Source organism: Manis javanica, chromosome 11 (genome assembly GCF_040802235.1).
Source record: "Manis javanica isolate MJ-LG chromosome 11, MJ_LKY, whole genome shotgun sequence".
NCBI lineage: Eukaryota > Metazoa > Chordata > Mammalia > Pholidota > Manidae > Manis > Manis javanica.
In genome coordinates this window covers 105706201-105730733 of record NC_133166.1, presented here as the reverse complement: position 1 = coordinate 105730733, position 24533 = coordinate 105706201, and the positions used below count along the sequence as shown (strand labels likewise).

General features: G+C 55.4%; 1 protein-coding gene and 1 long non-coding RNA gene across 3 annotated transcripts in view; one reads left to right on the top strand and one right to left on the bottom strand.

Annotated features, from left to right (window-relative positions):
* Positions 1-1608: 1608 nt before the first annotated feature.
* Positions 1609-20694, bottom strand: LOC140844519 (uncharacterized). Of its 2 annotated transcripts, none has more exons than XR_012122964.1 (3): positions 20562-20694; positions 3659-3825; positions 1609-1861 (listed from the first exon to the last, which is right to left on the bottom strand). It is a non-coding gene; the product is annotated as an uncharacterized lncRNA (long non-coding RNA). The 2 variants fall into 2 exon arrangements; XR_012122965.1 differs by having other exon boundaries at positions 1609-1858.
* PKP1 (plakophilin 1) overlaps positions 16416-24533 on the top strand; it is a 44539-nt gene continuing 36421 nt past the window's right edge. Inside the window, exon 1 of the mRNA XM_037015266.2 lies at positions 16416-16802. Within this exon, the coding sequence (XP_036871161.1) occupies positions 16601-16802 (202 nt within the window). The 5' untranslated portion in view covers positions 16416-16600. The remainder of the gene's footprint in view (positions 16803-24533) is intronic.

Below are 24533 nucleotides of genomic sequence, written 5' to 3'. Positions count from 1 at the left end.
TTGTGGGCCACACCCACTTTACCCTTTCCTTCCATGTTTCAAAGCAATGCTTTTGACCTTTTTTGTCAAAATGGTACATGCTTATTATAAAACTCCGAACAGCACAGAAATCTGTGAAGACAGACTAACTCCTCCCAGATCCAACCGCCCAGGAGAACTGTTCTGCTGAACACCAGCCCCGACGTGTCTCAAAGCATAAATACAGACGGAACGGTAGGTACATGACAGAAATAATTGTACAGGAAAAGGATCCTATGTTACATGCTTTTAAAATTGACAACATTGTTTATCTGTATTTGCATAGAACAACAAGAAATGAATAAAGCTGAAGGCATTATTCTACCTTGGATAAAAGTTTCTTAACTACACAAGACACTTGCACCTATGGAATCCCGCTAGGGCTAAGAAAAGAAATCATTTTTCAAAACCATTCTAAAAGGAGAAGCCATTGAAACATTGAAGTTTTTGAAAACACATATTTGACATCTGTCTTTTATTTAGATAGTGTTTCCAAAAGAGGCTGTCACATCTGAGGACCCCCTGCCGCCTTCAGACCTCGCAGGTGGGGAGTCTGGGGGGCATGCGTTCTTTCCCTCTGATTTTGTGAACGTAACTTCGAGGTCCTCTGGCACTGAACACGGAGAAGTCTGAGCTAACCCGAATCTTCCCTCTTGTCGTGACTTGTTTATTTCTGCCTGTACTCCTGAAAAATTCTGGATGCTTTGAAGTTCAGTAACTTAAACAGGCCACGTCTTGATATTGACCGTTCTCTATCTCTTTTTTCTGTATGGCCTGTGCCCTGTCCATCAGTAAACCCAGTCCTTTCTTTATTTAACGGAAAACTTTTCTGCTCAATAGCCCTAAATACCTTTTCTATTTCATGTGCACAGTTCTCAATTTTAGGGATATTAATTATTCTTATATTCAATCATCTTTATTTATTTACTTTCTGTCCAACAAACCTACCAGTTTCTCTCTAACAGCTTTTATATCTGTCTCACTTTCTGTGAATCGATCACAATGGTGGGAGGCTCTCCTTTGTACCCTTCTATTGTTAGCCTTACGTGTTGTTGTTTCTAAATCATTTCTTAGATAAGTAATTGTATGTAATTCTCAAGGTGTGTCCCTGGCCCTGCCATCTCTCTTCATCCCCCTTCGGTTTTAGTATTGTCTAGTCTTTGGAAATTGGATTGCCAAACTCCCTGAACCATGAAACATGACTGGGGAATTTTCTGTTTTCACTTTAGGTTTTCTTCCAGTCTGGGCTCTTCCCCCATCTTTTTGATGCCACATTCCTTCCTTCCTTCCTGTCTCCCTGCCCCCACTGTATATTTTCACATAGCTGTGCCATTTCTTTTTCAGATTGCTTATGCCAACATGAGCAGCTCTGTCTACACCCTCTATTAGCCTTGATAATTGCTCCCTGGATTGCCTCCTGCGTGTAAGTCTTGGCCTCATGCCTGGGGCATGCTGCAGACAAGGGCTGTGCTTCGTCCACCCCCCGGTACAGCGGGACACGGGCATGCACCACTGGACGTCTGAGCTCTAGCTAGAATGATCAGAGGCTCGCACTGTATGAGGTCCTCAAGTCCTGAGAGACTTTTTTAATATATATAATTACAGAGGATTCTCCACAGCAGTTCTGGGAGGTTATTGAGGACAGAACAAGAGAAAATGTGTTTTAATTACAACAAGAGAAACTGAGGTTACTCAGAAAACATAACTCGTTAAATCCTGAGAGTTTGCTTGCCACTAATTAATATCACATGAGCAAAAACCTTCAGGTCACTTCAGTATGGGGAGGCGGTTGCTTATCCCATCTTCTCTGGGTGCAGAGATTCCTTCACAAAGGTCCACCCTGCTGGAAAAAGCTTTCTTGAATAATCCCAACAAATGCCAGCATTTATTAAATACCTACTCTGTGTGAGGCACTTTACACTTATCTTCACATTGAACCCTCCTAACTTTCCCTCAAGTTAGTGTTCATGGATTTCCTTTTGTTGGTGAGAAAACTGAAGTTGGGCGAAGTTAGGTAACTGGTCCGAACACATGGCCTGGTGAGCTTCTGAGACAGAACACGAGCACCACCCTGTCCGGCCCCAGAGCCACCATACTGCCTCCCAGGCCGGCCTTCATGAAGTGTGGGTAGGTTCAGAAGAGGCAGGGAAAGTAGGACAGGACTTGGGAGACAGGAAGCACGAAGGTGTTCCACGTAATGGGAGGCAGAAGGACGGAGTGGCGGCGTCAGTGAGAAGGGGCTGCGGAGTTAGTGAGAGCAGGGGCTCAGACAGGGGCTCGCACACCTGTGCTCTCAGCAGCGTCACTCACAACAGCCCGGAGGGGGAAGCAGCCCAGACGCCCACTGACAGATGCGTGAATAAGCCAAAGGCAGCAGAAACGTACAGCGAAATATTACTCAGCCTTAAAAAGGAAGGAGGGTCTGGCACAGGCTGCAGCATCGATGAACCACAAAGACATCATGCTCAGTGAGACAAGCCAGACGCGAGGGCGAATGTGATTCCTCTCACATGACCCAGAAATCAGATTCATGAAGACCAAGTAGGGCAGAGTCACGGGGTGCAGGGTGGGCGTGGGTTGGGGGTGGGGCGCTGTTCCCTGTGGCTGCAGCGTTTCTGTTTGGGATGGAACAGCTCTGGGGGCGGATGGGGGTGCCAGTGGCACACCAGTGGGATGCATTTAATGCCATTGGACTGTGCACTTAAAAATGGTGAAAGTGGTAAATTCTATATCGTGCATATGTTTTCACAATTTTTTTAATGTGCAGCAAAGTTAGTCAGACTTGGAATACTCCTTAAAAATTTAGATCCTTAGGCCTCACTCCAGACTTGGGTGGTTCCTAAAATGTGCCCTTTAAAGAAGTATTGTCAGACACTTCTTACTTCTCTAGTTTAACAGACATTGACTAGGATAAGGAGGCCTGGTGGTGACAGAGGCCGGGCTGGAGGAGCGTGTGGAAGTGACCGAGTCCTCCCCGTGCCAGGGGGCTGTGCCCAGGAGCCTTGAGGGACTCCTTGTGCTGGCCCTGGACCGGCTCCTTGGAAACCTCCCTGGTAGGAGCCCAGCTTCGCTGGAGAGACCCTATCTGGCTACCTGAGCAGCAGCTCTGGGAGGCTGGGGAGGTTAGTCCACACCTGCCATGACCCGGCACCACCTCCCAGCTGTTCCCTAGGAGGGGACGCTCGGGGACCACAGGGCCTGACAGGCCTCTGGTTCCTCTTCCCTTCCCAGCCGGACTCCATTGTACCATGAGCTCTGTGTCTAGGTCCCAGGATGATTTACTTTTCACAGAGGTTCTGCCACAGGGAAGTGTCCCCAGGAAGCGTCTGAGAGGGGCTGGGCCCCGGCTGGTGGCCAAGAGGGCCCTGCGGGTCGGCGTGACCGGAGGGTGGGGGTCCCCGGCAAATGGTGGTGCTTCCTCACCACTTTTATTCCCGTGGACCAGGCCCCTCCCCTGCTCAACACGGTCCAGTAGTAGTGATCTTGGGTCCCAAACAGGGGGACACTGCAAGGCCACCTGCGTGGCCTGGAATCAGGGACCAGGACTCTGCTGGGCCCCTCCCTTCATGTCCCTGCCCTTCCCTGCGTGGCCCTGCTCCATTCTCTGCGCCCCTCTCTGTGCCCTGGACTCTCTGCCTACCAGTCAGCGTGGTGGACAACGGAGTCCCTGCTGCCCAGGGAGGCTCACTCTCGTGCAGCCCCAGGTCTGTATTCAGAGCCGTTGAGGTGAGGCTGGTCCACTCGGCCGAGGGCAGAGCCCCGTATAAACAGGGTCCTGGGCACCGGCTGCTGCTGTGTGCATGTGACCTGTAGAGGGAAATTGCTCTCAGAAAAAGGGCCCGACTCCAGAGTCCCCAGTATGCCCTCATGGGCCCTGATCCTGGCGCGTCCGCTCCTTGTCACGACACGGGGCTCCCCCGGCTCTGCCCCCGCCCGCAGCCCCGGCTCCCCCACTGCTCGCACAGCCCTGTGTTTGCCTGAGCCCTGCCTGCCTGGAAGGGGCAAGCCAAGGAAGGCGCGGTGCTGGGACCGACCGGTCCCTCTGTCCCGGTGTCGCGGCGCGTCCCCCTGCCCCGGCTGCGAGCGCTCTGTGCGACGTGCTTCCTGCTTTTCAGATCTCTCTTAATGGCATCCAGATTTTTCTCTCCCTTTCCCTGTAGTTCCTCTGCAATTCGGTTAATCCAGGACACTCCTTGCCCAGGGAAGGACGTAGAAAAGGGGACAATGAAGGAGAAAAGCCTTCTGTGGCTTGGGAGAGGGGGCAGAAAAGGTAGGGAGACCTGAGAGTCCGGCCCTCCTTCCCACCCTTGGGTTCCAGACAGGGGAGAGAAGAAGTGTGAGTCAGGGGTGGGAACACCCAGAGAGGTTTGGTGGGGATCCCTGTTCAGGAGCCTCTTCTTAGGATATAGACCTAGAAAGTTGCAAGCCCCTCAGAAAAGCCCAGCGGTTCCTATGGGACCACATCCAAGAGAGGACCGGGCAGCAGGTCATGAGACTGAGGGACATGCCAGGGGGCACGGTCCTGTACTCTTGCCCCAGGCTGCCATGGCCTTTCTGAGGCATGCTGGGCTTCCAGAAGGTCCCGCGGGCCCCTGAGGATGCTGCAAAGGCACGAAGTGCCGACTGGCAGATCTGCCGAGCAGTCACCGTTGGAGAGGGCCAAGCAGCCAGAAGACTGCAGGGTGGCACACCCAGGCTAGGGTGGAGTTTCGGTTGTGCCAGGACCCAGGGCAGCTTCTGGGCGCATGAAAGCTGAGATGGGGTGGGGTCTGGCCAGCAAGGAAGATGGCCACCCTCCCTGGGAGCGACCCTCAGACGTGGCAAGGGGACCTGCAGACCGAGGGCAGAGAGCAGCGCACGGACCCCAGCTCTCCAACACCGTGAGGGCGCCTTGGGGGCACCCTCTGCAGAGGAGTTTCCATTTTGAGTTGATCACTTGCCCAAAGGACTGGAAGTGAATACAAAAGAGATTGCTATAAATAAGCTCCCGGAGTACCTTAAATGGGCGGGTTGGTTCGCTTCGTGCTGTTGATTCCCTACCATCATCAGAATCGGATAGGAAGCCTGTGAGTTCCATAGGATTGGGTATAAACAGTAAGGGAATTTACTTTTTTTGCACATTTAGAATATTGTGTAAACATTAGGCATCCACAGACCTAGAAACTGAGACATATCCCACTTACAGTCAGAGACCCCTGAGGCCCGGCCCAGGCACAGAGCGGCTCTAGCTTCAAACAGCTCTGGGCTGGGCCTCAGGGCCCTCGGAGCCCAGCCTGCAGTGGCTCAGGCTCTGGCCGGCCAGTTAGGGCTGAGTAATGCCTATCCTATTGTCAGACCAATGATGACAGTATCATTAGCAGAAACAGCAATTAGGGTAATTGTTCTGTTTAGACACAGCCAGGCTTCACTGCATGGGTTGGGAGCCTCTCTGGAGCTGCCGCTTCGGGCTGTCAGTGTCCACCCTGTCCATGAGCCTGCAGGTGGCTTGTACTAGGGGAGAGGGCGGGATGCCAAGGTGCGCGTGGAGAAAGGAGAAGCCACTGCCAGGGAGCCCCCGCTGTTGAGGGGGTGGGGGCTCGAGCGTGGCCCCAGCACCCAGCAGGCAGCGTGCCTCTCACTGCCTGCTCACACCCATAGTCCTCAGTGCCGTGAAGACTGAAGACTGACCACTGCTCCCGCCGAAACCAAGCTCCTTCGGGCAGCAGGCAGTGCCCTAAGGGAAATGAAAGGCAGATGCCCCCGACCTGAGCCCACTGGCATCCCTCCCACCCAAACCCCTGAACTGCAGCTGGCGTAGCCAAGGCCTTGCGCACAGATGCCTCTCCGGGGGGCTTGGCAGAGAGAGCTGGTGGTCCAGCCTCCGGGCCAGCAGCACAGTGGAGGAGCCTGCACAGGACCCTGGGGGCCTTGGGGACTAAGGATGGAGTCCAGGATGGGAGGGAAAAGAACAGGTGAGGGTGAGGGGCGCAGCAGCAGCCTGCCCCTGGCTGTCCCCACCCTGTACCTGGGAAAATGGTCAGGAGGAGGAGTGGTGGCCGAGGGTCTTCTGTGTGCAGGCTCCTCTGTAACTTGCTTTCCTCAACGATCTCATTTCATCTAATCTTCATAACCAGCGTGAGGTGGGTGCTGTGACCCCCATTTCACAGGCTTACAGAAATGACGTGTTCGCCCAAGACATCCTTAGCTGGTGACAGGTTCTAGAGCCTGGGCCTGGACCAATCCCTGGCTCCTTGGAAGGCTTGCTTATCACGTTATTGGTGATCTTTTAAAAAACATAAATTTGTAGGACTTTACAGCTTACAAAGTGCTCTGATACACAGCATCAGATTTGTTCTCCAAACAGCATGCTGGGGAGGCGATGACGACGTTCACAGATGGCGGTTAGGTGACCTGCCCTGCAACCTGTAACTCTCCGTGAGGTCTGAGGACCAGAGGCAGCGCCGCCCCAGGGCTTGTCGGACCCCGAGCCTCAGCCCCACCCAGGCCTGCTGAATCAGAATCCGCTGAGCTCGATTTCTGGGTGAGTCGAGTACAGTAAGGTTTGAGAAGCACTGACAGTGCATCTACCCCAACTCCCTCGTTCTACAAACAAGGAAACTGAGACCCAGAGAGGGCAAACAACTTGTCCAAAGTCACACAGTAAGTGGGCGGCCAAGCCAGGCCCAGAACTGCACTTTGCACTGGGTGGAGGGGGGTACCAAGGACTCCCTGTGGACACTCTTTCTACCTCAACACCCGTCTTCTCATGCCCCCACCACATCCCACTGCTCAGTAAGCTGGGAGGCTGGCTGAGCCCCATCTTGACGCTCTCTAAGAAGGCAGAGCAAATCCTGAGGACTTTCTGATAAAACTAACCTTCCAACTGAAGCCATAGACCCGAAAAATGAGGGAGCCAGGTGGACCTTCAGAGCCACGTTCTTGGCCAGTAGCACTGACTGACCAGTGGCTTGGCCAGAGCCCTATCTGGCTGCCTTCCGGGACAGTGCCTCACTTTACCCATCTAAAAGGGAACTATCGGGGGGCCTCCACAGCCTTATAAAACTGCCTGAGCTTTCAGAATAAAAAGCCCCATTGAAAGATGAAGTGCTATTATGTTTTCTTGTTGTGTTTAATCGTGACCATGCTCTGCTGACTGCCTGAAGACGTCCCGGGACGTGGGGAAATGTGAAGAGGAGGGCAGCCAGGGCCACGAGGCTGGCAGTTATTAGGGGCTGGGCCCCTCTGACTTCTGGGCGGAGGTGCAACTGGCTTCATAAGTACCTCCTGGTGGGGAGGGACGTGGCCTGTGGCCACCTCACGTTTCCCAGAGTTGCTGGAGAATCATCCTTTTCTTGGTACAGACTGAAACCAAACGAGTTGGAGCACGGGCGAGGGCGGAGGGTGGGTGCCTGGCTGCCCCGTGCCAGCCTAGCGTGCTGTCATTGCTGAGGCACCACGCTGCAGTGGGGAGCCCCCCAGGGCTGGCCCTGGGCCTCACGCCCCTGCTGTGCCACTTGCTGACTGGTTTGCCAGGAGAAGCTGACAGCTCATGCCAATCACTGAGTCCCAGAGTGAGGGTCTCTGCTTCCCAGAGCAGCCACATGAATGGCCACACACGTGGTGTCCGAGCCACAGAAATGTGTTCACTGCCAGTTTCAGGGTGGGTTCCCTCTGGAGGCTCTGAGGGGACCCATTCCTCACTGACTGCAGCTTGTGGCCATGCCACTCCAGTCTCTGCCTCCATCTGTCTCCCCCTGCCTTTCTCTGGGAAGGACGCTCGTCATTGGATTTAGGGTCTACCCCGAATCCAGGATGACCTCATCTCAAAACCCTTTCCCTAATTACACCTGCAAGGACCCTTTCCCCATAAGACTGCAGCCGCAGATTCTGGGGGTCAGGATGTGGGTATATCTTTTTGGAGGGGGGACACCATCCAATCTGCCTAATGTCCCCAAAGACAGTGTACTTCGCAGCTCTCTCCACCCCAGAAATGTTTTTTTCTGTGTGTGTGGTGGAAAAGCACTGGGCTTGGTTTGTCAGAAGGATTTCTGAGAATCAGCTCTGGTCACTAGCCAGGAGTGACTTCGGGCAAATCACGCAACCGCTGCGAGGCTCAGTCTCCCTCCTTACCGGGGGGTGACCCAGGGATGGACACTTCTCTCAAGAAATTGATGGGCAGATCCCAAGATTAAGGTCAGAAAACCACTCTGTAGACTGTAAAGAGCTAGATGGATGTGAAATGGTCCTGTGGTTCTATGTGCAAAAAGATGAAAGCAGAGGTAAAAGTCCCGGCCGCCAAGTGACCCCAAACACGCTCCCTCATCTGAGCCATCCTGTGACCTCCCTTTGAAGTGCTTAGAGCAAACTCTTCGCCCTGGACTACACGCTGGCCTCCCTGGTTCCGTGGTCTCCAATGTTCCCTTCTTCCCAAAAGCCTCTAAGCTCTATCTCAGCTGTCATATGGCACACCCACCCCCAGCCCCTCTGCATGCCCACACTGACTTCTGGGGCTGAGCACCATGGCGCAGGCATGTCTGTCTTCAGCTGGAGTCCAGAACTCACCAGAGGAATCCTGAGCTGTCCCCTCTTGCCCACCCCATCCCAGTGACCCTTGCTTGGCTGACCGGTTTCCAAGACAGTGGCGTAGGGGACAGAATGGTCTGTGATGGAGGTCATCCGGGGTCTTCCTTAGGAAAGGAGGGGCTCCCAGAGCAGACTCACAGAGGCCGTGACTGGCAGATACAAAGCACGTCTAGAGGCTCCTTTGGAAAGGAGTGAGAGGTCCAGCTTCCGCCCGCATTCCAGGCCCAGCCCAGCCCCCCTGCGCCTCCACCCTGCTCCCCCAGCAGCTACAGAGCCAGTGGACACGAAGACTGGAGATGGCTGGAGGGTCCAGGTGCCACCAAACCTCCCATTTCCTCAAGAGCTCTTTGTCAAAATGTGCCCAGGTCCAGCGTCAGCCACTGCAGGGCCTGAAGTCAAGGCCTTTGCTGTGATGATATGGCCTAGAAAAAGGTGGGGGATAATGGGAGCAGAAAGGTGCCCAAAGAGGTGTCTGGTCACAGAGATGCCATAACAGAACACACAGATGCAGTGAGGTTAAATTTCCCCCTAGCCTTTGCAGCATTCAGGGCACTGGGTGGCCTGCCAGTGAGGCAGAGCTCACAGAGCACCAGGGCAAAGCGACGTGCTAAGTGGCACAGGACGGGTGCAGGTTACCCTAAGAGTTAGGGGAGGGAGGAGTTGCTTCCAGCTCAGGACATCTGGGGGCCAGTAGGGGAGGTGGGAGCATTTGAGTTGGGCTGGCGGGCAGGGCTCTGATGGGCTTTGAATGGGCAGAGATGGAGAGGCAGCCCTGCCCGGCAGGGAAGCCAGCAGAAGTGGCTCCTAACTCAGCCTGGGGGGTGGGAGACTATAGACCTTTTGTGAGCAGCCCGAAACCTGGGGCCCTACTGTGTGCAGATCTGGGAGATGCATGGTCTGCTGCTTGGCATTCCTAATAAGAAGGCACCTGGACCGGGCTGTCCACAGGAGGCTCTGGCCATGGCGACAGGGCAATGCAGACAGGAGGCTCCACCACTCAGCAGGTTAGCCTGGCCCAAGGCCCTGAAGCTCTTGGCACTCCATCAGTACCCATCCACGGCCTGGCAGGCTGCCAGCCCAGCAGCTCAGAGCAGAAACACCGTCAGGGTGCCAGCTGCCTCGGGTGTGGCTGCCCTGTCTGCAGGCGCGGGTGGGTGACTCACCCAATTACCATGGAAGCTGTGCAGGGCTGGGGCCAGGGCTGGGCAGGTGACTGTGAGCGGCCGCGCGGGGGCCTGCCCAGCTCTTCAGGCGCACCCCCGCGCTGCCGCCAGCTTCGCAGCTCGCACAGCCTTTCCCGGGCTGCTGCTCCTCCTCCCGATGCTAGCGATCCTGTTCTCCCAGGACCGCGGGGACAGTGCCTCCGGAACCACCCCTGGACTCCCCTCCTGCCTTGGCTTCCCGGTCAACCTCAGGCTGGTCGCCCAGCCCCCCACCGCCCTTCTCCCCCAAAGGAAGCAGGGGACCCTTATCCCCACAGTCGGGAGGCAGGACCTGGACACCAGGCCTCCGCAAGGCCCCGTCACCGTGCCTCTCTGCACTCAGTTACCGCTTCTGAAAATCAGAGGGCTGCCCCAGATGGTCTCTGAGGGCGCCTCCTCCTCTGAAGTTTCCAAGGGCAGTAATGGCAGAGCCGCCGTGTGCCATGCAGACAACAGCGCGGGGGTGGGAGGAGGGGAAGGCAGGGGCGATGGGGGAGAGGCTGTGAGCAGGACGGAAGGAGGCATGGCCCACCTCCCCGGGGGGGAACGAGTCAGGGCCCAAGACCAAGGAGGAGCAGCCAGAGCTGGGGCGCAGGCCCCGGGCCATCATGTAAAGTGGAGAGTCTGGAAGAGAGGGCGGCTAGAGGGGAGGCCAGGGCGCTTCTGGGGAGACGAAGGAAGTTCTGTTCATCATTAGACACCTACAGGGTACCAAGCACTGTGCTAGACGTTTTATCTATATTTATGTCCCAAGAAACCTGCCAGGTAGGTGTGACTAACCTAATGTTACAAATGAGGAAAGTGAGGTACAGAGAGAGGTTAAGTGGTTAGTTCAAGGTCACACAGCAGGGGTGCAAACCTTGCTCTATTCACTCCAAGCCCCCTGTTCTGGCTTTCCCAGGCTGCCTTCCCGGGAAGGCCCTGGAGTCAGCGCTCAAGCGGCTTTTGGTCCCGCAGGGAGCTGTGGGCCCCCAGGATCCTGAGGCTAGGCTCAGGCCCGGAGCTGTAGTCCTAGGAGGGTTTGCAAAACAGCACTGCCTGCGGGGGGGAGGAGGCAGAGGGAAGGGCACACCCTGGGTTCGCCAGCTTCACGAGGACAGAACCGGAATTTTGGGTTAGCAGAGGGGCCGGGCGCAGAACAAATCTAGTGCTGACTGCAGCCAGTTGGGATGGGGCTGGGTCACTCTGTTATTCATCACCTTCCTTCCCTCCCTGGCCACTGCCCCACCCACCCCACCCAGAGAGACCAGAAAGGCAGCTCTGAGAGAGCCCTGGAGAGGCGGGGAGCCCTAGGTGCACACCCTGGCCTCGCCCCTTCTCCGGCCCAGCCCTGCCCGCCTTGGACTCATCCAGGCTGCAACTCACCCCCTTGCTCTCTCTCCTCCCCCTGCCAGCCCTGCCCCCTCATCTCCTTCCAGAGCAGAGCAGGTCGTGTGACTGGACACAGGCCACCCATCTGGCCCCAGCCCTCATGGGTCCATGGTCACAGGCCCTGACCTTCCAATCGGTGTGCATGCCAGGGCGTGGGGCGTGGCCTGCTGTTCCCATCCCACCACCTTCCTGCTTCCCAACCACGCCTAAGAGCCTGTCCCTGCACCCTCTGTCCCTTCCAGGACAACGTCCTGTACCGCGGGTCTGCTGCAGGTACTCATACCAGGAGGCAGGCAGAGGGTCTGGTCCATTCCTTCTCAGGTACCCTGAGGGCATTCAGGACCCGACAGAGGTCACTGCAGAGTTTTGTTATTCATATCCTTGGGAAAATGACTTCCTAGATGGGTGTCTTCTGAGGTGACTAGGGTAGGGGAGCAGGGTGAACACATTATAACTTCCTAGTGTGAATTTCCCTTAGGAAGTGAGAAAGGCAGGTTCTCTGACCTCTGGTGAAGCCCAGAAAGATGGAGTGGGGGCTGTGAGTGCATACCTGAGGGTACACCAACCGGCAGGAGATGAGGGCAAAGGTCACAGAGAAACTGGCCTTAGAAAGTCCAAGTCTTTACCCGGATGCACGGAGCCTGAATTATCCAGCAGACCCAGCAAAGGACAGGGACACAGCCTTGCTCTGGAATAAGAGGGTGGGTACAGTTCAATAAAATAAACATTTATTGAGCACCCAGGGTGTACCAGTAATGTGGACAGTGGGAGAAGAAACTTGAATAGCACATATTTCCTGCCTCGGGCTGCTCCAGGTCATATGGACACGCGGACATGGTGACGTGAGACGGGGGCTGTCGCACGGGTAGGCACCAGGAAGGGGTACTGAATTTAGTTTGGGAATTTCTCAGCAAGGATGAAGAGGATTGACAAGTTGACAAGAGGCAGGAGGGCAGCGGGTGGTGGTTTCTCGTCATCCTTTCGCTCAGCCTCTCAATGGCTTCTCTTTCCTTTAGAATAAAATTCAAGCCCCAGGCAGAGCTGTAAAGGGCCAGCATGCTCCCACCCTGTCCTGTACTGTGGCCACTAGCGACATGAGGCTATGAAGCACTTACAATGCGGCTGGTGTGTCTGAGGAACAAAACTTTGACTTATTTGAACAGCCAGCACAGATACAAAGCATTTCCATCAACACAGAAAGTGGTACAGGGCAGCACGGCCTGCCTGCCTCTGTGTCCATCTTGTGCCCCCATCCCCTCCCTCCCTGTTCTAAGGCCACACTGGTCTGTCGGTTCCGAGGACATGACGGACTCACAGTCTTTCCACCCAGTGTTACCTCTGCCTGGATTCTTCCCACTGCTCCCAAGGTGGGCAGCTCCCTGCCCTGCTTCAGGTCAGTGTAAACACCCCTCTCTGACCACCATGGCCAACAGCTCCCCTCTCTGCATTCACATCTACTTCTCATTCACTTCCTTTACAGCATTTAATATAATTTATGATCATTTTGCTAGCTCCATTATAAGTTTACTCTTTGTCTACACCCTTAGAATGTAAGCCCTGTGGGAGCAGGACAGCCCTTTAGGTGCTTAACTGTTACTTAAGTGACCGCCTGAGAGCGCTCTACGCTGCGGAAATCGCCCATGGACAAAGGCAACGGAGGCAGGCATCGGCATGGGGCAAGTGGCTGAGGGCTAATGGGCAACCGAAATGATAAGGGAGGCTACTTAGAGACTGGGGAGCTGCAGTGTAGTCATCAGGAAGGTTATTTTCCTGAATTAGGCAGCCATTGAGGAGCCTGTGAGCTGACCCACTAAGGAACTCAGCCAGATGACTGGACAGCAGGGAGCTGACCCATGGCCACCGTCCAAAAGTCCAAAGGTGACAGGAAGAACAGCGGTCAGTTGCAGAAGAACTGGGTCAAATGAGGCAGGGTCACCCTGCCAAGCTGAGAGGTTCATAAAGGAAGGTCACCTCTTCCAACTCCCTGGGGGTGTCTGCATCCATTTTGTGGTTCAGAAATGCCTTTGAGGATGAAAATGTACTCATCCTGTTTCAGAATCAAGTCAAAATTAACTTCTTTCAAGATGCTTTCCCCATATCCCCACACCCTCTAAACTCACATTTACATATGCCCATTAGAATTTTTTCACCATGTAAAAATATGTTCTGGAAGTCATCTGCAAGCACAGCATTTCAGTGTCCAGCTCATGTGACAGCACCTTGGTGACCTCTCTTCTTCTCTTTAGGAGGGTAACCCTCTTCTCCGGCCTGTTTCTGAAGTGCAGCCCTACATGGAGCCGGGCTCAGGCAGGCAAAAGAGCAGACTGATGGGAAAAGTTCTGACTTGCTGGTTCAAAACCATACACTTGAGCCCCAAACCCATCTCTCCAGCCTGAATATACCTTGTGCCTACTTCAGGCCAAAACACGAGACTGACTCCCCCTTCCTACCCTTCTCCCGGTGGGAAGTCCGACCTTGGTCCAAATCTAGGCTTCACCGCTGACAACCTTTCTGAGCGTGTTTCTTCATCTGCAAAACAAGGCCTCCTTAGGATTTTGGGGAGGATTATATGGCGTAACATAGGCGGAGTAGGCAGGTTGGGGTGTCCAGCACAGCCCTGCAAGTATTAGTGGCCCTGCTATCCACTTTCAGACTTGCCTTCGCTTGATGCTGGGGAGTAGGACAGACCAAGCAAATATTATCCAGAGGACCCAATTCAAGATTCTCCTGCTCTGCAAATCCCCACAATTCACATGGAGACTGTACAGTGTGAGGGCAAGAGTGGGTTGGGTGGCCTAGCAAATCTACTTCTGCAGATGTGGTGATGGGGACAGAAGAAGGGACTTATCTGGCACCATGAAGCTGGCTAGTGACATAACTGGAACTGGAACCCAGGTGGCCTGCCTTTCATGCCCTCTGATGGAAAGGGATGCTGTTAAGAGACTGACCCACAGAAGTGGGCTTTTGAGCCCACTGCTCGTTGTGGGGAAGCCCCGAGGAAGCAGTGCGGCCCCGCCACTGAGAGCCCAGGCTCTGCATCCAGGCTGCCTGTGGTTAGCCCTGTCTCTGCCACTCACCAGCTCGGTGACCTCAATGATTCTCAGTTTCTTTATGTGAAGAGGAAAGAGGATGGCTCTTGTCCCCAACTCACAGAATCATTATAAGGATTAGAATGAGGTGGCCCCTGGAAAGGGCCAGAACCTTGCCTGGTTTGTAGTCGTGGTGCTTGCAGACACACAGCAAATGCTAGCCATCAAATATCAAAATAATTGAGAAGCATCTAGAAAAACTAAACTTCATACATGGAAACAATTTTAAAGATAATCAGCCTCAGCTTCCAGGGCCTAAGTATGGCCTTTTATAGCCATTTGGGCTGCTCCAATCACCTCCTTCAGAGCCCTTCTACATCCTAAAGGTAGCAAAATTATCATTACTTAAAGACGTAATTAACATTTACACCCTATAGCTAGCACATTGAGTTTTCGGTAGACCCAATACATGCTACAATGGAACTGTATTTTTATGTGCTGTCCTGTTTACTTTACAGCACATGAGGGCCCGTATGCAATCAGTGTGCCCTGTACTTTAATGCCCATTTTATAGGACTTTTATAAGGGAGGTCAGATAGTGTGGAGGGAAGAGCCCTGGTGGCCAGGAGCCACCAGGCCTGATGAGAATGGAGGCTATGCCATGTGTTAGCTGAGTGATCACAAGCAAGCTGCCTTCTCTCCTTATCAGGAAAATTCAGAGGCTGGGCTGGATGGTGTCCAGGGCTCCAGTCAGCCTGACAGTCATGGCTGGAAGCAGAATCTTACATTTTTAAGTGATGACAGAGGTTTACGGGTGTTGAACATTTGTATCTGTGACATATTATTGGTCACATCTCTGGTCTGTTTGACACTAAGTTCTTAGGAACACACCTTCAATTATAAAGCTATTTCTACTGGGAGCTATGATCTGCTTTACGAAATTCTGCTCTGCATGTGGCTACCAGAAATGCATTATGGGGAAAAGCGGGGGCTCCCTGCAGACAATATCCACTTCTCAGGAAGTGAGCAAGTGCCCTTCATGTGGTTCCCGGGGCTATCCCTCAGGCTACTCCACCCTTCCTAATTCCCAAGAAGCAGTGATTCTGGTAGTCCCTTCCTCTGCAGATTAGAAGGGCAGAGTAGGGGTGAAGTGCGTGAGCTGTGAGTGGCAGTTACAAACAACAGCTGAAGTGACAGGCATGATCTCCTAACACAGACGAAGGAGACCCCAAAACTAAGAGCTGACCTGGTTGCTCTACCACACATTCAGTAATGGACGTCCAGAATGGGAGCCCTGAGTCCTCAAGAAGTGCATAAAATGTGTTCAGGACCTTCTGCTTAAGGAGGAAAGGCAGGGCGTGATGCCATCTAGAAAGATTTCCATCAGGAGTTTTTAAAATATTCAGCTCCTGTGACACACCAGATTCCCTGGCTTCGGCTACTTCTGTACCTGAGGATAATGCTACATGAACAGAACACCACTACACCTGTCCTCAGGTGTGTGTATGTAGAATGCACACAAGTCCTAGAATAATAAGTCCATAGTGGGGTAGTTCTATGGGGTAGGCAGCCTTCCAGTTTTTCAGTAAGGATCTGGGTAAGATACAAATTAGACTTAAGTTACTTCAAACTAGCTAGTCTTCATTCATTCATCCATTCAAAAATATTTTTTATTGAGCCTCTAATATGTGCCTGCACCATTTTAGGGGCTAGGTCTGGAGTCCCAGAGAGGACGCACTTCACAGCCTTGTCCTCTGGCATGCCCACGCATGAGAGCCGCACTAGCCCGTGGGTTTGTAATCTCAAGCCTGGTCCTCGGTGCGGGCTTCATGCAACCCCCACATCCATCCCATCCCCCCTCCCTTCAGGTTGCAAACTGCCCTAGAGAGAGCACCCCCTCCCTTTGGACGGGAGCTGTGCTTGTGCCGTCAGCCTGGGGGCCCCCACCGACCGGGCTGGTCTCCGCCATGACGGAGGAAAATGGGTTTCTGGCTCTCCTGGGGACCTGGTCAAGAAAAACTCATTTTTCCTAGAGGGAAATCCCCTTGGTTTCCGAGATGAGCACATGTTTGCACCATGAGCAAGCAGCAAGAGGACAGAGGGGCGCGTCTCGGGGGGAGAGCGGAGGGAAAGGGGCGGAGAACAGGAGGGTGCCCCCGGGGCGCTCGCTCCCGCGGCGGAGGCGCAGGGCAGGGGCGGTGTATCCAGTCTGGCGGAGGCGGGCCCCGCCGGGGCCGGGAGGGGGCCGAGCCGGGGCGGGGCGGAGGCGCCAGGAGCAGCCGCCCGCAGCCCTCTCGCGGACCTCGCACTCTATGGCCACAGGGAGCCGCTGAGAGGAGACGCGCTCGTCCCGCCCGCCGCCGCACCTGCCGCGCCGACCTGCTCTCCGACCCCAGCCCGCGCGCGCCTCCCGCCGCCATGAACCACTCGCCACTCAAGACCGCCTTGGCGCACGAGTGCTTCTCGGACCAGGACAACTCGACGCTGGCCTTGCCGTCGGACCAGAAGATGAAAACAGGCACGTCGGGCCGGCAGCGCGTGCAGGAGCAGGTGATGATGACCGTCAAGCGGCAGAAGTCCAAGTCTTCGCAGGCGTCCACCCTGAGCCACTCCAACCGAGGTGGGTGCTCTGCGCCCGCGTGCTCCGCGCGCGTTGGCCTTAACCGCGCAGCGGGGACCGGAGGTGGCGCGCGTCCCGGGGCTGCAACGAGGCCGGGGAGTGCTGGCCCCAGGCAGGGTTCCGGCAGATTGGAGCCGTGGTCGGCGACCGGCCCGCGCGATCCACGAGCTAGTGGGTGCGAGGGTGGCCCACTGCGGGGACACAGCCAGCGCGCGGGGACGCCGAGGACCTCCCGCAGCCGTTCCCAGGCCCGAGCCCTGGGCCGGGCAGGCTCTCTCTTCCCGATCCTATTCAAGGGAACAGACGCCCCCACGCCGTCCTGTCCTGCCCCGGGTCGGCAGGGCTCCCTGCGCTGTTTGCCACTCCCACCCCCGCCCGACCGCTCCCTGGCTTCGCGTCCCCGCGCCCTCAGCAGGTAGCGGCGTCCGGGCGGGCGGGATCCCAGGCCAGCTGGGGCCAGCGCCCGGCTGCTGGACCGGGCGAGGGAGTCGCTGCGGCCGGGGTGGGGGTTCAGAGGGAGAACGTGGCGCAGGGAGCGGCACAGGCCTTTGGCGGACGATTGGCAGGGGCCTCACACCCCGCAGAGGCGGGTGTGGGTGGAAGGTTCACCAGGCCTCTGGGCCCCTTAGGCCGGGATGCTCTTTCCCCAGTAGCTGAGGCAGAGACTCTCCGTCCCGCTGGACTCCGCCTGCTCGCCCAGCTGCAGTGCGGGGTCGGGCGGGGAGCAGCGGATGAGGCGGGCCTGGCCGGGGGGTGCGACTGGGCTCCCCTGCGCCGCCTCTTGGCGAGCACTCGCCCAGTCTAGGTGCTTCCCTGCCCAGCCACCGCTTCCTACCCGGCAACCATACGGTCCCCCAAAGTGGTGGGGGGCTAGGGGACAGGACAGGTCCCCTGAAACTCAAGGAGAAGGGTACACGAACTGACAGGGGCATTGTGGGGAACCTTTAGACTAAACACAAAGGATTCCCAGTAAGAATTACACACCAATTAATAATCCTCATGTTCATTTATATTTAAATGTAGTAAAATGTTAATACTCTGCAGACTGCAAACCCCTACAGGTCAACCAAGATTATTTATGGAATCTGTCCCTTCTGAGGGAGGAGAGGAGTGGGGGTCACGTAGAGGAAGGAGAGAAAGGAGTAGACCTCTGTCCCCTGCCCGCCACTTCCTCTCCTGCCAGACCCCCACCCAAGGCCTGCAGAGCATTTACCTCCTCTGTTTGGTGCCTAGATAGTTGGGGTACCAGCTGGCCACAGCCCAGTACAGCTCAAGCCAACCTCCTGTCTTCTCTGCACGAGAATTACATGTCCCTTTCCTATTCCTGTGCCATCCTTGGCTTGAGGTCCCAGCTTCCCAGTCCCAGAAAAATATTAAACCAGCCCCAGGTGCCCCCCATGCCCCTTCTTCCCACCTATCGGCATCTGGGCTGAGTGTCCGTTGTGGAATGCTCCGCCTCGGGCCCTGCTCTCTGTCGGTGCCTCCTGTCTGCTGGGATCTCTCCCTTTCCCTGTCACTTCTCCAGCCCAAGGTCCCCCCAGAAGGCTCCAGCCAGGTAAGGGTTGAGTCCCTTAGCTAGCGCGTTCCTCTTCAGAAACGGGGCTCTCCAGGGACTGGCCCTGTAGGTGTGTCCCCCCTACTCTCAGTCCTGGTGAGATTCCCACAGGGGGCCAGATTCCCAGCAGCCTCCTAGCTGGAAGAGGCGGTTAGGTCACTTGGGGCTGGTGTTTCTGGTTTATCTGGCTTTGTTTTAATCAGATTTGCGCTCCTCTTGTCAGAACCGCCCAAGCGTTCGCTCACTGGCCACCTGTTCTCACGTTGCCCCTTCAGTCCTGTGTTGGTTTGTGTACCCTGTGCCTGCTTGGGCTCCTGGGAGGGGTGAGCTGGAGGCTGTGGAAAGACCACACTTCCCCTCACGCCCTCCTGGACAGACTTGGATTCTCCTTCACCTTCTCCAAGAGTGAAGAGTCAGATTCTCTGGGGTCTTTGATTCTCCTGTGGCCTCTGGATTCTGCCCGGGGCCCCTGTGGTTAAGAACCATACCCCTCAAAGAGGCCAGGTGCACCCCATAGCTTGAAGGGCAGAGTAGCCACCACTCCCTGCCCCCCATGAAGGATAGTCTGGAACCAGCAACATGGGCTTGGCACAAGAACAGGCTTTTGCTGAGAGCCCTCCCTACTCGGGCTCCCTTCTCCTCTAGCTCGTCAGTCGGGGGGAGGTGAGCTGCCAGGGGCAGAAAGGAGCCCCCTGGACAGAGCCTGGCACCAAATGCCTGTCTCTCTGCCCAGGCCCTCCCTAAATAGATAGATGACCCCTGTGGTCAGGCAGACCCCAGGGAAGGAGGGGGAGTCTCTGCAGCCTGCAGAGCCTGCAGAAGGGGGCCACTCTGAACCTGCCCACCCATCTGGATCTTCTGAACTGGCCTCTGAGTATCGCCCTTCTGTGTGTCTGGAGTGTCCCCAAGTGCATCAGGGTATCCTCCTAGACTGTGTGGGAAGCAGGAGGAAACCCAGTGGCAGGTGGCTGCTCAGCCCAAGACCTCCACTAGGGAAACTTGACTTGCCTGGGGGTGGGACAGTCCCTGTCGGCACTGGCCGCAGGCTGCCCTGCTGTCAGGGAGCAAAGGGCAGTAAGTACACTGTCATCCAGCCTGAAAGGCAACCCGTTCCCACGTTCAGGTTCTCTATAACTTCATGTGGCATCTCTTCCTAAAGCTCAGCTCGAATCTCATTCGGTCCAACTGCAGGCCCCACTGCCACCCCCCGAATACTCACCACACACAAAGTTTAATGAAATCAGCTCCCTTTGGCCTATCACTTCCCATTCCCAGGAAATCCCAACACTAGCAGTGTTGTCTCATCGCTGCTTAGACGTCTGTGGTTCCTACCCTCCTCCTTGAGCCAGGAGCTCTTCTCCCTTTTCTCAGAAGTACCATTTCCCATCTAAAAAAGCCAGACCTGTATTTCTCACTGGTCAGAGATAGGTGTTGGGTGACAGCGGGCTGGAGGGGGGCCTGTCGCCCCTTAATCCTCCATATCTACTCCCTTACATGGCAGACGCTCGGCAGGCCCTCCTAGGGCCCCGGCGGGGGCCGGCGTGGCGGCCAGCACGGGTGAAGGTCTATCTGCCTGAGGACCCTGCCTTTGCTGGTTCGGTGTTTGTGTCTGGCTGAATCTCAGCATGAACCTCTGCCTGAATGAGGGGCTGCGCGTTCTGCTCCCCTGAACCTTGTCCTTTCCTGACCACAGACCGCGAAGAGGCATCACTTCTGGGGTTGTTTCCCAGGACCAAAGCTGAGATGGGAGATGGTGAAGGGTATGTGTGCTTAGCTTGTTACAGCAGCACATGGTGTTAGCCAGAATTTCCATTGGCCTGTTAGAGCACACGTAAAAATGCCAACTATTCCAGGGTGTTCCACAGCAAATGCCATTTCCCCATTTCCCTGGATCCTGCTTCTTTGCTAATCTCATTGGCAGAGACGTAAAGAAAAATAAAAAAATAAATTATTCTCCCCACACACCAAACTGTGAATATCAATAAGCTGACTGTTCTAGATTTAAAAATCTGGGAACTACTTGTGCAGTGGGGGAGGATGCAGCGTGGGTCGGTAGAAGGTTTGTGATGTTTAAACAACTGAAGTAGAGGAATGTTAGCTATCCCGTGTGAAGTTCTTCATAGGAACACACCACCACACACCTAGGCACACATATATACCCACACCCATGCACATACACACATGTACACACAAACCTTACACACCCCCAAACTTGCGGCTTGTGGCAGGAGCCCAGCCTGGAGGCTTGTGTTCTGTCTGGATGTGCCGCTGAAACTGGTGCGTGATCTTAGGCAAGGCACCGCCTCTCTCTGGGTCTCAGCAGCTGTAAGAGGCCGGATTAGATCATCCCCCAAATGCTCTGTGATGGCGATGCTCTTGAGAAATAGATACTATCCTTCAAAGAGCCTCCTCCCCTCAATGTATATCACTCATACTTTGCACCTTATAAACATCCTAATATACCAAAACATATCTTCTGACCCACTATTGTCAAGAGCGGCTACATATTGCAATCATTTGGGAGTTTTTTAAGATGCAAATGCCTAGGTCCCACCCCCAGAGACTCTGATTTAGTGAGTATGGGGACAGGGTGAGCATCAGGACTTTTAAAAGCTCGTAGGCAATTCTGATGCACAACAAAGTGAAAGACTTGTTGTTCTAGCCCCCATCCTTCACTCGCACATCGCCCCAGCATGATGAGTACCACCATACCACGCACACACCTCTCTCTCACACACAGATGCATGTCTAGTGTAGCAGCTGCTGGTGAAGATTTTTCACTCTGGACCCCCAGCCGAGTGTTGAGCCCCATTCTGACCCTTGCCTACACTAACCCACTGCTGTACTCCCTGCACCAGGCCTGTTCCCGTGGGATGCCCCCACCCTCTGCGCAAACCTTAGGGTTAGTGGTGGCCACAAACAGAGCATCAGAAAGAGAAGCAGGAATCCCGCAGAGCGGGGCTTGAACATGTCCCAGCAGAGCCCATGGGAATCGTGTATGCTGGTGAGGGAGAGGGGAGAACACGGGCCACGGCAGCACAGTTTGTCTCCGCCTTTCTGCGCATGTGCCCAGGAAAAGGGCAGGAGCCACAGGATAGCCCTGGGGGAGGCTTGCTGGACTCCTTGCCCTTCTGGGACTGTGGAAAGTCCAGAGCAGGGATGCAGTCTATAGTGCTCCCGGCTGGCCTGGGCAGAAGAGAGTGAGGATGTCTGGCCTTCCCCTCCTTGAGGCACCTGAGCCATCCCACAGACACAGCCCCTGCCCACTCCTGAACATCTCCGAGCGAGGTCATCTCAGAAGTGTCTTCTGGCAGTTTGCATTAGTATCTCATTTAAATGCCCCTGTTGTGGATCTAGCCTTCCTGGGCGTTGTCAAGGTGGAAAGACAATGGGCTTCCTTTCTCAAGTTTCTTGTGCTGAGGAACAGATGGGCTTTACTTAGAAGCTAGAAGACACACTGGCCTTATGGGAGATTCAACAATACATGAACATCTAGAGCAGCCCAGCCTGAGATAGGTCCTCCTGCAAACAAGCGAAAGGGACTTAGGACAGGGTGGAGGGGAGGAGAGGGGCTTCAGATGACCTCTGCCCTGGGGGCACCTGTTGGTCAGGCAGGCTGATGTCCTGAGAGCCTTCTCCAGGTAGAGCCTGGTCCTGAGGTTGGGGGTAGGGTGCGGGTCTAGTGGAAGCAGGAGATCCCTTGCTTCAGGGGGCTCCCAGACCAGCTGGGGAGATTCAGGCCCTGCTTTCTGGGAGAAGGCACATAGGTGTGTGTGCGCGCACACACACGATGCACAGAAGCCAAGGAGCAGAGCGGCCAGTGCAGAGTAAGTAGGGCATTTCACAGACTGCTGACATGGTCTACACCACACCACTTGGCGTGTCCCCAAACTGGGTGGGGTCGCCTCCAGGAGAAGCTGGGTTTTGTGTAAGGGCTTGAACACAGGGAAAGGGTTTGGCTGAGAAGAAGAGACTGTGTCAGGTGGGTGTGGCCGATGGGAAAGCTTGGATGCGGAACGGGGTGAGTCACCCTGTGAGGCTTGCCTGTCCCCACTGGAGAAAGAACTCCACGTATCCTAACAAAGAAGCTGCCTCCATTTGCAAAGCTTGGGTTGACCCCGTGATGCAAGAGATAATCAGGTGACCGTCTAAGGCACCAAGGGCTAACAGCACCCGGGGACGCTGCTCAGGGGAGAGGCAGGGTTTCCCAGTCGCCTTTCCATCCTGGAACACTGACCCAAAGTGAGACGAGCTGCCCAGACAGAGTGGTGGGCCGGCTGGTGCAGGAGAGGGCGCAGTGTACTCTGCCACACCCACTCTTGACCTTGGGGTTCTATGGGAGGTCAGCTACCTCCTGGGGACAATGTACAAGTTGGGCCAACAGGCAGTTTCACTGAGAAGCAGCTATGTTTTGCTCAAGGCATGTGTGCTTTTCCAGAGAGAACAATGTGAATGCGGATGCTCAGTTGGGGGGGGTTCTGTGGCGCAAGCTAGGTGCTGGGATCACTTCCCCTCACCATCCCTGAGCAGGGGCCCTTCTCAAGGAGGTGGCCTTGGGTGTTCTCAAGTTGCAGTCAGATCCACTCTCTTCCCAGTTTTTCCAGCCCACTACTCTTTGGGTGGGAGGAGGCCCTGGTTGAGTAGAGTCCTTGGACCCCAGTCCCATGCTACAATCAGGGGAACATTGAGCCTCTAGGCACTAGGCACCAAAGCCCCTTCACCATGATGATTGGGCAGGAGAGAACAGGAGAGACACGATTCTAGCTTCAGGGAGCACCTGAAGAGGGCAGAGACTGGCATGAGCATGAGGGGAGATCAGACCACCCCTTACCCTGGCCCTGTACTGAGAAGGCAGCCGGCTCGGGCAGATGGGCCCGGGTGGAATGAATCAGGAAAGACGTGCCTTCTAGAGGATTCAGGGGACCAGGCAGAGAAGTGGAAGCTGTCAGAGCTAACACCATCACTCTCATTGAGAAGCCCCATGTTCTTGCTGTTGACCTTGATTTTTAGAGAGTAGTACTAACTAGCTAGACACCCCAGGGTCAGGGGTTGGGGGTGGGATCACTTCCGTGTAGGAACAGCACTTTTACAAACAGAACTCACCTCCCACCTGCACCTATTTTGTTATCCGGCACAACGCAAGGTGGGACAGTCTGGTGCATAATGTCCCTGGACTCCTCCCCTAGCTCACGAGGTTGGCCCCAAGTGCAGCTGCCCTCTGCCAGGGAAGCAGTGCTACCTGGTGGGGTGGCAGCCTCATTTTCACAAGGAAGCAGAGCAAAGCAGCTTAACATGGGAGTCAGGTGATCTGACCCCCAACTGCAAATGGATCTCAGGGAATGCCTTCAGGAGCTGCCTGGGGGTGCCTGAAGGCCTTGGGCCAGCTAGAAGTGAATGTCCAGCCCACACCTGTCACCCCCAGAGCCACAACTGGGCCATGAGGATTGGCTCTGGGGATGACAGGGCATTCCAGAGGTCCTCTTGTTTACCCCCTGCATGGTAGATAACTGCCACTTGTCACTCAGAAAAGAGTATGTAAGAGGAAGGGGGGCAGGTGCATGGTGTGAAGGGAGAAGGTGCTCCATCTGATGACCAGAGGGTGAACGATGTAACTGCTGTCAGATATCCACTGAGAAGGGGTAGAGGCCCCACGAGAGCCTGTCGTCCACAGAGCCTCCTGGGGGTGCCTGAGCAGGAGCCCTCCCCGGGGCTCCATGGAACCCCTTGTCTGTCACCATCCCAGATTTTCCATCCAAAAGCAGCTGGCTGACCCATGTCTGCCCTTGGGTGAGAAATCTCTGCTCGTGGGGCAACAGCCAAGTGAACTCAGGCCTGCCAAGCACCGGAAGGGATGACACAAGAGAGCTGGGTGGAGGGGAGGTGGACAGGCCTGGCTCTCAGATGCCGAAGGTTCTGAGGGCAGCCGCTCCCTGGCTAAAGCTGGTTCTGGGCGTCTGAGCCCCCAAGACCGCCTGCAGACTCCGCCTGACAAACACGGCCTCCCAGAATGGCAGCTTCTGGAAACAGGAGGGAAGTCGGAGTAAGTCGGGGGCTGGGTGGGTCCCTGCGGGAGTCAGGCCTGGGCCAGGCACCTCTGGGAGGACCCCGAGGCAGGCCACCGAGGAAGCGGTGGTCAAGCCCCTGCTGTCCACCCTCCCTTCTCACAAGCTGAGCCC